General features: G+C 57.1%; 1 protein-coding gene across 1 annotated transcript in view; it reads left to right on the top strand.

The window, feature by feature from the left end:
* Positions 1 to 2,426: 2,426 nt before the first annotated feature.
* Positions 2,427 to 14,535, top strand: part of LOC140400213 (glycogen phosphorylase, muscle form-like) — a 29,386-nt gene continuing 17,277 nt past the window's right edge. The window contains exon 1 of the mRNA XM_072489682.1: positions 2,427 to 2,748. Coding sequence (XP_072345783.1) covers positions 2,506 to 2,748 — 243 coding nt within the window. The 5' untranslated portion in view covers positions 2,427 to 2,505. The remainder of the gene's footprint in view (positions 2,749 to 14,535) is intronic.

Here is a 14,535-nt window from a genome sequence, read left to right as displayed (position 1 = left end):
AAGACGTCCGTTTTGAGTGTGCAAGAATTTGAGTTTGCAAGACATTTATTTGAATGTGCAAGAATGAGTTTGCAAGACGTTTATTTGAGTTTGCAAGACATTCTTTTTGAGTGTTAGAATTTACCAAGACGTTATTTGAGTTTGCAAGAATTTGAGTTTGCAAGACGTTTTTTGAGTGTGCAAGAATGAGTTTGCAAGAGGTTTATTGAGTTTGCAAGACATTCTTTTTGAGTGTGCAAGAATTTGAGTTTGCAAGACATTTATTTGAGTGTGCAAGAATGAGTTTGCAAGACGTTTATTTGAGTGTGCAAGACATTCTTTTTGAGTGTGCAAGAATTTGAGTTTGCAAGACATTTATTTGAGTGTGCAAGAATGAGTTTGCAAGAGGTTTATTTGAGTTTGCAAGACATTCTTTTTGAGTGTGCAAGAATTTGAGTTTGCAAGACATTTATTTGAGTGTGCAAGAATGAGTTTGCAAGAGGTTTATTGGAGTTTGCAAGACGTTCTTTTTGAGCGTGCAAGAATTTACCAAGACGTTATTTGAGTTTGCAAGAATTTGAGTTTGCAAGAGGTTTTTTGAGTGTGCAAGACGTTCTTTTTTGTTTGCAAGACGTTTATTTGAGTTTGGGGGACATTTGTTTCTGTTTGCAAGAATTTGAGTTTGCAAGACGTTTATTTTAGTTTGCAAGACATTCATTTGAGTGGGCAAGAATGTGAGTTTGCAAGACGTTTATTTCAGTTAGCAATACATTCTTTTTGAATTTGCAAGACATTCTTTTTGAGTATACATGAATGTGAGTTTGCAAGACGTTCTTTTTGAGTGTGCAAGAATTTCAGTTTGGGAGACATGCATCTGAATGTGCGAGCCGGGCTCAGTCGCCTGCAAAGGGAGAGAGAAGCGTGTGCAAGCTGGGGCATATTGCAGATGGGGGAATATATTCAGGCAGTGAACCTGTGACATTTAAGGCCGGGAATGGAGAGGGGGTGGGGGGCCATTCGGCCTTTATAAATAGCTCGCCCTTTGCAATCTGCCCCTCCCGTCCACGCCGCTGCTGAGTGCAGCCAGGGCTGGAGCCGGGGAGCTGTCCATCACGCAGAGCCGGCCGGCGGGGTGCACGCCGGGAGGTGTAGTCCATCCGCCCCTTGGCCTACAGGTCCCGGCGTGCCACACGCGGGCCGGGCGCCGTTCTGAATGACAATCAAGAGGGCGTGGTCAGGGTGGGAAGAGCGGGGTGCGCGTGCGCCGGGTGGGGCTGGCGGACAGTGACATGACAGAAGGGGCGCGGCGACGCGGGTATAAGTGGCGTGACGATGGGAGGAAGGGGCGGGGCTAACGGGGGGGGGGGGGGGGGAAGGAGAGACGAGAGCGCGCGCGCCGCTTGAGGTCCTCCTGGCAATGACTGCAGAGGAGAGCCGCAAGGGGCGCGGCTGCGCGAGTGGGCGAGGCCAGGGGGCGGGGCGACGCGAGAGGGCGTGGCCAAGAGTGGGGCGGGACTGGCGCGCCTGAAGTTGACAGAAGAGGGTGGGAGGGGCCCGTGTGTCACGGAAAGCCCGCCCTTTTATGCATGTCAATGAGGAAGGGTGCGTGTTGCGGGGCCCGTGTGTCATGGAAAGCCCGCCCTTTTATGCATATCAATGAGGAAGAGGGCGCGGCCGCGGTGCCTGTGCGTCACGCAGAGCCCGCCCCCTGTATGCACATCAATGCGGAGAAAGGGGGTGTGGCTGCGGTGCCTGTGCGTCACGCAGAGCCCGCCCCCTGTATGCACTTCAATGAGGAAGAGGGGGTGTGGCTGCGATGCCAGTGCGTCACGCAGAGCCCGCCCCCTGTATGCACATCAATGCGGAGAAAGGGGGTGTGGCTGCGGTGCCTGTGCGTCACGCAGAGCCCGCCCCCTGTATGCACATCAATGCGGAGAAAGGGGGTGTGGCTGCGGTGCCTGTGCGTCACGCAGAGCCCGCCCCCTGTATGCACTTCAATGCGGAGAAAGGGGGTGTGGCTGCGGTGCCTGTGCGTCACGCAGAGCCCGCCCCCTGTATGCACATCAATGCGGAGAAAGGGGGTGTGGCTGCGGTGCCTGTGCGTCACGCAGAGCCCGCCCCCTGTATGCACTTCAATGAGGAAGAGGGGGTGTGGCTGCGATGCCAGTGCGTCACGCAGAGCCCGCCCCCTGTATGCACATCAATGCGGAGAAAGGGGGTGTGGCTGCGGTGCCAGTGCGTCACGCAGAGCCCGCCCCCAGTATGCACATCAATGCGGAGAAAGGGGGTGTGGCTGCGGTGCCTGTGCGTCACGCAGAGCCCGCCCCCTGTATGCATATCAATTAGAGGGGGGGGGGGGGGGAGCGGCCGCGGCGCCGATTGGTCAGCCCCGCCTCCGGGCCCCGCCCCCATATCTGCATATGTATGAGGCGGCTCCATATTAATGAGGCGGGCGGTTGCGGGGCTCGCGCGGCGGAGCGGTCAGTCAGTCAGCGCGCTCCGGACAGGACTCAGCCTCGGACAACCATGTCGCGGCCGCAGACTGACCAGGAGCGGCGCAAGCAGATCAGCGTGCGCGGGCTGGCCGGAGTGGAGAACGTGACGGACATCAAGAAGAACTTCAACCGGCACCTGCACTTCACGCTGGTCAAGGACCGCAATGTGGCCACGCCGCGCGACTACTACCTGGCGCTGGCCCACACCGTCCGCGACCACCTGGTCGGCAGGTGGATCCGCACCCAGCAGTACTACTATGAGAAAGACCCCAAGGTGAGGGGGCCGCACCCAGGGGGGCAGCACTCAGGGGGGCCGCACCCAGGGGGTCAGCACTCAGGGGGTCAGCACTCAGGGGGGTCAGCACTCAGGGGGGGCAGCACTCAGGGGGGTCAGCACTCAGGGGGGCAGCACTCAGGGGGGTCAGCACTCAGGGGGGCAGCACTCAGGGGGGGCAGCACTCAGGGGGGTCAGCACTCAGGGGGGTCAGCACTCAGGGGGGGTCAGCACTCAGGGGGGGTCAGCACTCAGGGGGTCAGCACTCAGGGGGTCAGCACTCAGGGGGTCAGCACTCAGGGGGTCAGCACTCAGGGGGTCAGCACTCAGGGGGGCAGCACTCAGGGGGGCAGCACCCAGGGGGGGTCAGCACTCAGGGGGGTCAGCACCCAGGGGGGGCAGCACCCAGGGGTCGCAGGACCCAGGGGTCAGCACCCAGGGGGGGGGGGGGGTCAGCACCCAGCAGTATTACTATGAGAAAGACCCAGGGGTCAGCACTCAGGGGGGTCAGCACTCAGGGGGGTCAGCACCCAGGGGGTCAGCACCCAGGTGGGGTCAGCACCCAGGTGGGGTCAGCACCCAGGGGGGGCAGCACCCAGGGGGGGCAGCACCCAGGGGGGTCAGCACCCAGGAGGGTCAGCACCCAGGAGGGTCAGCACCCAGGGGGGTCAGCACCCAGGGGGGGCAGCACTCAGGGGGGTCAGCACTCAGGGGGGTCAGCACTCAGGGGGGTCAGCACTCAGGGGGGTCAGCACTCAGGGGGGTCAGCACTCAGGGGGGTCAGCACTCAGGGGGGTCAGCACTCAGGGGGGGGCAGCACTCAGGGGGGGCAGCACTCAGGGGGGGCAGCACTCAGGGGGGGGCAGCACTCAGGGGGGGGCAGCACTCAGGGGGGGGCAGCACTCAGGGGGGGGCAGCACTCAGGGGGGGTCAGCACCCAGGGGGGTCAGCACCCAGGGGGGGTCAGCACCCAGGGGGGCAGCACCCAGAGGGCAGGGTCAGCACCCAGGGGTGGCAGCACCCAGAGGGCAGGGTCAGCACTCAGAGGGCAGGGTCAGCACCCAGGGGGGCCAGCACCCAGGGAGCAGGGTCAGCACCCATAGGGGGTGCCATCAGCACCCTGCAGTATTACTATGAGAAAGACGCCATGGTGAGGGGGGTCAGCACCCGGTTTTGGGAGGGGGGTGGCGCGCGCGCGCGGTCAGCATCAGGGGTCAGCATCCGGGGTCAGGGGTCAGCACCCGGGGGGGGGGGTCAGCTCCCAGAAATACTACTCTGAGAAAGACCCTGTGCTGAGGGGGGTCAGCACCCAGTATGTCAGGGGTCAGCACCTGTGGCGTGAGGTGGGGTCAGCACCCATGGGGGGGGATTGGCACACGGGGTGGGGGTCTGTACCCGGGGGGGGGGGGGGCAGCACCCGGCAGTATCACTATGAGAAAGACACCAAGGTGAGGGGAAATAGGTGTTGGGAATGTACTGTGTTGTGTGATGGACATGGGTGATTGGCTGACATTGGAAGCAGGCTGGTGAATATTTGGTGATTGGTACTAGACATTGATTGCTGAGCCTTGAATCCTGCGATTCGGGCACGGTACAATGGGGGGGGGTGCTTGACATGGCATTGGGATCTCTGCACAATGACACAGACAGTGGGCATGGCTATCTGAGCACCAACATCAATGGGGATGGGTCTGTCACTGTATAACAGTGGGGTACAGTACTGGTGGGGACGGGCCTGTCACTGTATAACACTGGGGTACAGTACTGGTGGGGACGGGTCTGTTACTGTATAACACTGGGGTACAGTACTGGTGGGGATGGTTCTGTCACTGTATAACACTGGGGTACAGCACTGGTGGGGACGGGTCTGTCACTGTATAACAGTGGGGTACTGTACTGGTGGGGACGGGTCTGTCACTGCATAACACTGGGGTACTGTGCTGGTGGGGACGGGTCTGTCACTGTATAACACTGGGGTAGAGTACTGGTGGGGACGGGACTGTCACTGTGTAACACTGGGGTACAGTACTGGTGGGGACAGGTCTGTCACTGTATAACACTGGGGTACAGTACAGGTGGGGACGGGTCTGTCACTGTATAACACTGGGGTACAGTACTGGTGGGGATGGGTCTGTCACTGTATAACACTGGGGTACAGTACTGGTGGGGATGGGTCTGTCACTGTATAACACTGGGGTACAGTACTGGTGGGGACGGGTCTGTCACTGTATAACACTGGGGTACAGTACTGGTGGAGACGGGTCTGTCACTGTATAACACTGGGGTACAGTACTGGTGGGGACGGGTCTGTCACTGTATAACACTGGGGTACAGTACTGGTGGGGACGGGACTGTCACTGTGTAACACTGGGGTACAATACTGGTGGGGATGGGTCTGTCACTGTATAACACTGGGGTACAGTACTGGTGGGGACGGGTCTGTCACTGTATAACACTGGGGTACAGTACTGGTGGGGATGGGTCTGTCACTGTATAACACTGGAGTACAGTACTGGTGGGGACGGTTCTGTCACTGTATAACACTGGGGTACAGTACTGGTGGGGACGAGTCTGTCACTGTATAACACTGGGGTGCAGTACTGATGGGGACGGGTTTGTCACTGTATGACACTGGGGTACAGTACTGGTGGGGACGGGTCTGTCACTGTATAACACTGGGGTGCAGTACTGGTGGGGACGGGTTTGTCACTGTATAACACTGGGGTGCAGTACTGGTGGGGACGGGTCTGTCACTGTATAACACTGGGGTACAGTACTGGTGGGGACGGGTCTATCACTGTATGACACTGGGGTACTGTACTGGTGGGGACGGGTCTGTCACTGCATAACACTGGGGTACTGTGCTGGTGGGGATGGGTCTGTCACTGTATAACACTGGGGTAGAGTACTGGTGGGGACGGGACTCACTGTGTAACACTGGGGTACAGTACTGGTGGGGACAGGTCTGTCACTGTATAACACTGGGGTACAGTACAGGTGGGGACGGGTCTGTCACTGTATAACACTGGGGTACAGTACTGCTGGGGATGGGTCTGTCACTGTATAACACTGGGGTACAGTACTGGTGGGGACGGGTCTGTCACTGTATAACACTGGGGTACAGTATTGGTGGGGACGGGTCTTGTCACTGTATAACACTGGGGTACAGTACTGGTGGGGATGGATCTGTCACTGTATAACACTGGAGTACAGTACAGGTGGGGACGGGTCTGTCACTGTATAACACTGGGGTACAGTACTGGTGGGGACGGGTCTGTCACTGTATAACACTGGGGTACAGTACTGGTGGGGACGGGTCTGTCACTGTATAACACTGGGGTACAGTACTGGTGGGGACGGGTCTGTCACTGTATAACTCTGGGGTGCAGTACTGGTGGGGATGGGTCTGTCTCTGTATAACACTGGGGTACAGTACTGGTGGGGACGGGTCTGTCACTGAATAACACTGGGGTACAGTACTGATGGAGACGGGTCTGTCACTGTATAACACTGGGGTACAGTACTGGTGGGGACGGGTCTGTCACTGTATAACACTGGGGTACAGTACTGGTGGGGACGGGTCTGTCACTGTATAACACTGGGGTACAGTACTGGTGGGGATGGGTCTGTGACTGTATAACACTGGGGTACAGTACTGGTGGGGATGGGTCTGTCACTGTATAACACTGGGGTACAGTACTGAAGGGGACGTGTCTGTCACTGTATAACACTGGGGTACAGTACTGGTGGGGACGGGTCTGTCACTGTATAACACTGGGGTACAGTACTGGTGGGGACGGGTCTGTCACTGTATAACACTGGGGTACAGTACTGGTGGGGACGGGTCTGTCTCTGTATAACACTGGGGTACAGTACTGGTGGGGACGGGTCTGTCACTGTATAACACTGGGGTACAGTACTGGTGGGGACGGGTCTGTCTCTGTATAACACTGGGGTACAGTACTGGTGGGGACGGGTCTGTCACTGTATAACACTGGGGTACAGTACTGGTGGGGACGGGTCTGTCACTGTATAACACTGGGGTACAGTACTGGTGGGGACGGGTCTGTCACTGTATAACACTGGGGTACAGTACTGGTGGGGACGGGTCTGTCACTGTATAACACTGGGGTACAGTATTGGTGGGGACGGGTCTGTCACTGTATAACACTGGGGTACAGTACTGGTGGGACGGGTTTGTCACTGTATAACACTGGGGTACAGTACTGGTAGGGACAGGTCTGTCACTGTATAACACTGGGGTACAGTACTGGTGGGGACGGGTCTGTCTCTGTATAACACTGGGTACAGTACTAGTGGGGATGGGTCTGTCACTGTATAATACTGGGGTACAGTACTGGTGGGACGGGTTTGTCACTGTATAACACTGGGGTACAGTACTGGTAGGGACAGGTCTGTCACTGTCTAACACTGGGGTACCGTACTGGTGGGGACGGGACTGTCACTGTGTAACACTGGGGTACAGTACTGGTGGGGATGGGTCTGTCACTGTATAATACTGGGGTACAGTACTGGTGGGGACGGTCTGTCACTGTATAACACTGGGGTACAGTACAGAAGGGGACGGGTCTGTCACTGTGTAACACTGGGGTACAGTACTGGTGGGGACGGGACTGTCACTGTATAACACTGGGGTACAGTACTGGTGGGGATGGGTCTGTCACTGTATAATACTGGGGTACAGTACTGATGGGGACGGGTCTGTCACTGTATAACACTGGGGTACCGTACTGGTGGGGACGGGTCTGTCACTGTATAACACTGGGGTACAGTACAGATGGGGACGGGTCTGTCAGTGTATAACACTGGGGTACAGTACTGGTGGGGACGGGTCTGTCGCTGTATAACACTGGGGTACAGTACTGGTGGGGACGGGCCTGTCACTGTATAACACTGGGGTACAGCACTGGTGGGGATGGGTCTGGCACTGTATAGCACTGGGGTACAGTACTGGTGGGGACGGGTCTGTCACTGTGTAACACGGGTACAGTACTGGTGGGGACGGGTCTGTCACTGTATAACACTGGGGTACAGTACTGGTGGGGATGGGTCTGTCACTGTATAACACTGGGGTACAGTACTGGTGGGGACGTGTCTGTCACTGTATAACACTGGGGTACAGTACTGGTGGGGATGGGTCTGTCACTGTATAACACTGGGGTACAGTACTGGTGGGGACGGGTCTGTCACTGTATAACACTGGGGTACAGTACTGGTGGGGACGGGTCTGTCACTGTATAACACTGGGGTACAGTACTGGTGGGGACGGGTCTGTCACTGTATAACACTGGGGTGCAGTACTGGTGGGGACGGGTCTGTCACTGTGTAACACTGGGGTACAGTACTGGTGGGGACAGGTCTGTCACTGTGTAACACTGGGGTACAGTACTGGTGGGGACGGGTCTGTCACTCTGTAACACTGGGGTACGGTACTGGTGGGGACGGGTCTGTCACTGTGTAACACTGGGGTACAGTACTGGTGGGGACGGGTCTGTCACTGTATAACACTGGGGTACAGTACTGGTGGGGACGGGTCTGTCACTGTATAACACTGGGATACAGTACTGGTGGGGACGGGTCTGTCACTGTGTAACACTGGGGTACAGTACTGGTGGGGACAGGTCTGTCACTGAATAACACTGGGGTACAGTACTGGTGGGGACGGGTCTGTCACTGTGTAACACTGGGGTACAGTACTGGTGGGGACAGGTCTGGCACTGTATAACACTGGGGTACAGTACTGGTGGGGACGGGTCTGTCACTGTGTAACACTGGGGTACAGTACTGGTGGGGACGGGTCTGTCACTGTATAACACTGGGGTACAGTACTGGTGGGGACGGGTCTGTCACTGTATAACACTGGGGTACAGTACTGGTGGGGACGGGTCTGTCACTGTATAACACGGGTACAGTACTGGTGGGGACGGGTCTGTCACTGTATAACACTGGGGTACAGTACTGGTGGGGACGGGTCTGTCACTGTATAACACTGGGGTACAGTACTGGTGGGGACGGGTCTGTCACTGTATAACACTGGGATACAGTACTGGTGGGGACGGGTCTGTCACTGTATAACACTGGGGTACAGTACAGGTGGGGACGGGTCTGTCACTGTATAACACTGGGGTACAGTACTGGTGGGGACGGCTCTGTCACTGTATAACACGGGTACAGTACTGGTGGGGACGGGTCTGTCACTGTATAACACTGGGGTACAGTACTGGTGGGGACGGGACTGTCACTGTATAACACTGGGGTACAGTACTGGTGGGGACGGGTCTGTCACTGTATAACACGGGTACAGTACTGGTGGGGACGGGTCTGTCACTGTATAACACTGGGGTACAGTACTGGTGGGGACGGGTCTGTCACTGTATAACACTGGGGTACAGTACTGGTGGGGACGGGTCTGTCACTGTATAACACTGGGATACAGTACTGGTGGGGACGGGTCTGTCACTGTATAACACTGGGGTACAGTACAGGTGGGGACGGGTCTGTCACTGTATAACACTGGGGCACAGTACTGGTGGGGACGGCTCTGTCACTGTATAACACGGGTACAGTACTGGTGGGGACGGGTCTGTCACTGTATAACACTGGGGTACAGTACTGGTGGGGAGGGGTCTGTCACTGTATAACACTGGGGTACAGTACTGGTGGGGACGGGACTGTCACTGTATAACACTGGGGTACAGTACTGGTGGGGACGGGTCTGTCAGTGTATAACACTGGGGTACAGTACAGGTGGGGACGGGTCTGTCACTGTGTAACACTGGGGTACAGTACTGGTGGGGACGGGTCTGTCACTGTGTAACACTGGGGTACAGTACTGGTGGGGACGGGTCAGTCACTGTATAACACTGGGGTACAGTACTGGTGGGGACGGGTCTGTCACTGTATAACACTGGGGTACAGTACTGGTGGGGACGGGTCTGTCACTGTATAACACTGGGGTACAGTACTGGTGGGGACGGGACTGTCACTGTATAACACTGGGGTACAGTACTGGTGGGGACGGGTCTGTCACTGTATAACACTGGGGTACAGTACTGGTGGGGACGGGTCTGTCACTGTATAACACTGGGGTACAGTACTGTTGGGGACGGGTCTGTCACTGTATAACACTGGGATACAGTACTGGTGGGGACGGGTCTCACTGTATAACACTGGGGTACAGTACTGGTGGGGACGGGTCTGTCACTGTATAACACTGGGGTACAGTACTGGTGGGGACGGGTCTGTCACTGTATAACACTGGGTACAGTACTGGTGGGGACGGGTCTGTCACTGTATAACACTGGGGTACAGTACTGGTGGGGATGGGTCTGTCACTGTATAACACTGGGGTACAGTACTGGTGGGGACGGGTCTGTCACTGTATAACACTGGGGTGCAGTACTGGTGGGGACGGGTCTGTCACTGTGTAACACTGGGGTACAGTACTGGTGGGGACGGGTCTGTCACTGTGTAACACTGGGGTACAGTACTGGTGGGGACGGGTCTGTCACTGTATAACACTGGGGTGCAGTACTGGTGGGGACGGGTCTGTCACTGTATAACACTGGGGTACAGTACTGGTGGGGACGGGTCTGTCACTATAACACTGGGGTACAGTACTGGTGGGGACGGGTCTGTCACTATAACACTGGGGTACAGTACTGGTGGGGACGGGTCTGTCACTGTATAACACTGGGGTACAGTACTGGTGGGGACGGGTCTGTCACTGTATAACACTGGGGTACAGTACTGGTGGGGACGTGTCTGTCACTGTATAACACTGTGATACAGTACTGGTGGGGGCGGGTCTGTCACTGTATAACACTGGGGTACAGTACTGGTGGGGACGGGTCTGTCACTGTATAACACTGGGGTACAGTACTGGTGGGGACGGGTCTGTCACTGTATAACACTGGGGTACAGTACTGGTGGGGACGGGTCTGTCACTGTAACACTGGGATACAGTACTGGTGGGGACGGGTCTGTCACAGTATAACACTGGGGTACAGTACTGGTGGGGACGGGTCTGTCACTGTATAACACTGGGGTACAGTACTGGTGGGGACGGGTCTGTCACTGTATAACACTGGGGTACAGTACTGGTGGGGACGGGTCTGTCACTGTATAACACTGGGATACAGTACTGGTGGGGACAGGGTCTGTCACTGTATAACACTGGGATACAGTACTGGTGGGGACGGGTCTGTCACTGTATAACACTGGGGTACAGTACTGGTGGGGACGGGTCTGTCACTGTATAACACTGGGGTACAGTACTGGTGGGGACGGGTCTGTCACTGTATAACACTGGGGTACAGTACTGGTGGGGACGGGTCTGTCACTGTGTAACACTGGGGTACAGTACTGGTGGGGACAGGGTCTGTCACTGTATAACACTGGGATACAGTACTGGTGGGGACGGGACTGTCACTGTATAACACTGGGGGACAGTACTGGTGGGGACGGGTCTGTCACTGTATAACACTGGGGTACAGTACTGGTGGGGACGGGTCTGTCACTGTATAACACTGGGATACAGTACTGGTGGGGACGGGTCTGTAACATTGTCGGGAATGTGCGAACTCTAGTTTTTGGATACTCCTCTGAGGCAGACGGCTGTCTGAACTGTGACCTACTCCGGTTTCTCTGTGGTTCAGTCGGTGTGTGTTACGTTGCGGGCTGAATGTGTAGATTTTCAGATTTTTAAAATATAAATTTAGAGTACCCAATTAATTTTTTCCAATTAAGGGGCAATTTAGCATGGCCAATCCACCTACACAGCACATCTTTGAGTTGTGGGGGTGAAATCCACGCAGACACGGGGAGAATGTGCAAACTCCACACGGACAGTGACCCAGAGCCGGGATCGAACCTGGGACCTCGGTGCTGTGAGGCAGCAGTGCTAACCACTGCGCCACCGCACGGCCCTTGCTTTTCAGATCTGAGATTGATTTTGGTTTTCCCTTGGCTGTGAAGTTATGATGGGCCGGTGGGGTTACGATACAGAGCAGCTGTGATCCGCGGGAAAGCCAGCGCAGGCTCGAGGGGGCGGTTGACCCCCTCCTGTGCCGGGACTGGTGTGCTGATCATGTCGCCCTGCCTCGGCGCAGTCAGCCTGCACTCCATCTCCCCTGCCGGCCCTCTGACACCTTGCGATCTGCAGGCGCTCTGTGGTGAGGGTTAACGCACTGCAACACCGCACTGACCAGGTTACAGTAAAACACACACTCGACAATTCGCTGTCAATCTTGGGTGACAGCCCGTGTAATTATATCTGCAGCAGACGCTGCCCTCTGCTCCACCACACTCCTTCTGAAGGTTATTCAAGGGGACTTTCCACGCAGCAGATTTGAATAGGGCAGAATGAGATGTCATTGGGAGAGCCCAGGGTGTAGGTGTCATTGTCCTATCCCCCTCCCTCTCTCTGTCTCTGCCTCCCTCTCTCTGTCTCTGCCTCCCTCCCTCTCTCTCTGTCTCTGTCTCTGCCTCCCTCCCTCTCTCTCTCTCTGTCTCTGCCTCCCTCGCTCTCTGTCTCTGCCTCCCTCGGTCTCTGTCTCTGCCTCCCTCGGTCTCTGCCTCCCTCGCTCTCTGTCTCTGCCTCCCTCTCTCTCTGTCTCTGCTTCCCTCCCTCTCTGTCTCTGCCTCCCTCCCTCTCTGTCTCTGCCTCCCTCTCTCTCTGTCTCTGTCTCCCTCTCACTCTGTCTCTGCCTCCCTCCCTCTCTGTCTCTGCTTCCCTCGCTCTCTGTCTCTGCCTCCCTCGCTCTCTGTCTCTGCCTCCCTCGCTCTCTGTCTCTGCCTCCCTCGCTCTCTGTCTCTGCCTCCCTCCCTCTCTGTCTCTGCTTCCCTGCCTCTCTGTCTCTACCTCCCTCCCTCTCTGTCTCTGCCTCCCTCCCTCTCTGTCTCTGCCTCCCTCTCTCTCTGTCTCTGCCTCCCTCTCTCTCTGTCTCTGCCTCCCTCTCTCTCTGTCTCTGCCTCCCTCTCTCTCTGTCTCTGCCTCCCTCTCTCTCTGTCTCTGCCTCCCTCTCTCTCTCTGTCTCTGCCTCCCTCTCTCTCTGTCTCTGCCTCCCTCTCTCTCTGTCTCTGCCTCCCTCTCTCTCTGTCTCTGCCTCCCTCTCTCTCTGTCTCTGCCTCCCTCTCTCTCTGTCTCTGCCTCCCTCTCTCTCTGTCTCTGCCTCCCTCTCTCTCTGTCTCTGCCTCCCTCTCTCTCTGTCTCTGCCTCCCCCTGTCTCTGCCTCCCTCTCTCTCTGCCTCCCTCTCTCTCTGTCTCTGCCTCCTTCTCTCTCTGTCTCTGCCTCCCTCTCTGTCTCTCTCTGCCTCCCTCCCCCTCTGTCTCTGCCTCCCTCCCCCTCTGTCTCTGCCTCCCTCTCTCTCTGTCTCTGCCTCCCTCTCTCTCTGTCTCTGCCTCCCTCTCTCTCTGTCTCTGACTCCCTCTCTCTCTGTCTCTGCCTCCCTCTCTCTCTGTCTCTGCCTCCCTCTCTCTCTGTCTCTGCCTCCCTCTCTGTCTCTGTCTCTGCCTCCCTCTCTCTCTGTCTCTGCCTCCCTCCCTCTCTCTCTGTCTCTCTGCCTCCCTCTCTCTCTGTCTCTGCCTCCCTCCCTCTCTCTCTGTCTCTGCCTCCCTCCCTCTCTCTCTCTCTCTCTCTCTCTCTCTGCCTCCCTCCCTCTCTCTCTCTCTGTCTCTGCCTCCCTCTCTCTCTGTCTCTGCCTCCCTCTCTCTCTGTCTCTGCCTCCCTCTCTCTCTGTCTCTGCCTCCCTCTCTCTCTGTCTCTGCCTCCCTCGCTCTCTGTCTCTGCCTCCCTCTCTCTCTGTCTCTCTGCCTCCCTCTCTCTCTGTCTCTGCCTCCCTCTCTCTCTGCCTCTGCCTCCCTCTCTCTCTGTCTCTCTGCCTCCCTCTCTCTCTGTCTCTGCCTCCCTCTGTCTCTGCCTCCCTCTCTCTCTGTCTCTGCCTCCCACTCTCTCTGTCTCTGCCTCCCTCTCTCTCTGTCTCTGCCTCCCTCTCTCTCTGTCTCTGCCTCCCTCTCTCTCTGTCTCTGCCTCCCTCTCTCTGTCTCTGCCTCTCTCCCTCTCTCTCTGCCTCCCTCCCTCTCTCTCTGTCTCTGCCTCCCTCTCTCTCTGTCTCTGCCTCCCTCTCTCTCTGTCTCTGCCTCCCTCTCTCTCTGTCTCTGCCTCCCTCGCTCTCTGTCTCTGCCTCCCTCCCCCTCTGTCTCTGCCTCCCTCCCCCTCTGTCTCTGCCTCCCTCCCCCTCTGTCTCTGCCTCCCTCCCCCTCTGTCTCTGCCTCCCTCCCCCTCTGTCTCTGCCTCCCTCCCCCTCTGTCTCTGCCTCCCTCTCTCTCTGTCTCTGCCTCCCTCTCTCTCTGTCTCTGCCTCCCTCTCTCTCTGTCTCTGCCTCCCTCTCTCTCTGTCTCTGCCTCCCTCGCTCTCTGTCTCTGCCTCCCTCGCTCTCTGTCTCTGCCTCCCTCTCTCTCTGTCTCTGCCTCCCTCTCTCTCTGTCTCTGCCTCCCTCTCTCTCTGTCTCTGCCTCCCTCTCTCTCTGTCTCTGCCTCCCTCTCTCTCTGTCTCTGCCTCCCTCTCTCTCTCTCTCTCTGCCTCCCTCTCTCTCTGTCTCTGCCTCCCTCTCTCTCTGTCTCTGCCTCCCTCTCTCTCTGTCTCTGCCTCCCTCTCTCTGTCTTTCCCTCTCTCTGTCTCTGTCTTTCCCTCTCTCTGTCTCTGCCTCCCTCTCTCTCTGTCTCTGCCTCCCTCTCTCTCTGTCTCGCCTCCCTCTCTCTCTGTC

This window comes from Scyliorhinus torazame, chromosome 24 (assembly GCF_047496885.1).
Source record: "Scyliorhinus torazame isolate Kashiwa2021f chromosome 24, sScyTor2.1, whole genome shotgun sequence".
NCBI lineage: Eukaryota > Metazoa > Chordata > Chondrichthyes > Carcharhiniformes > Scyliorhinidae > Scyliorhinus > Scyliorhinus torazame.
Note: the sequence above shows the minus strand (reverse complement) of the source record. Positions and strands in the feature narration are given on the sequence as shown.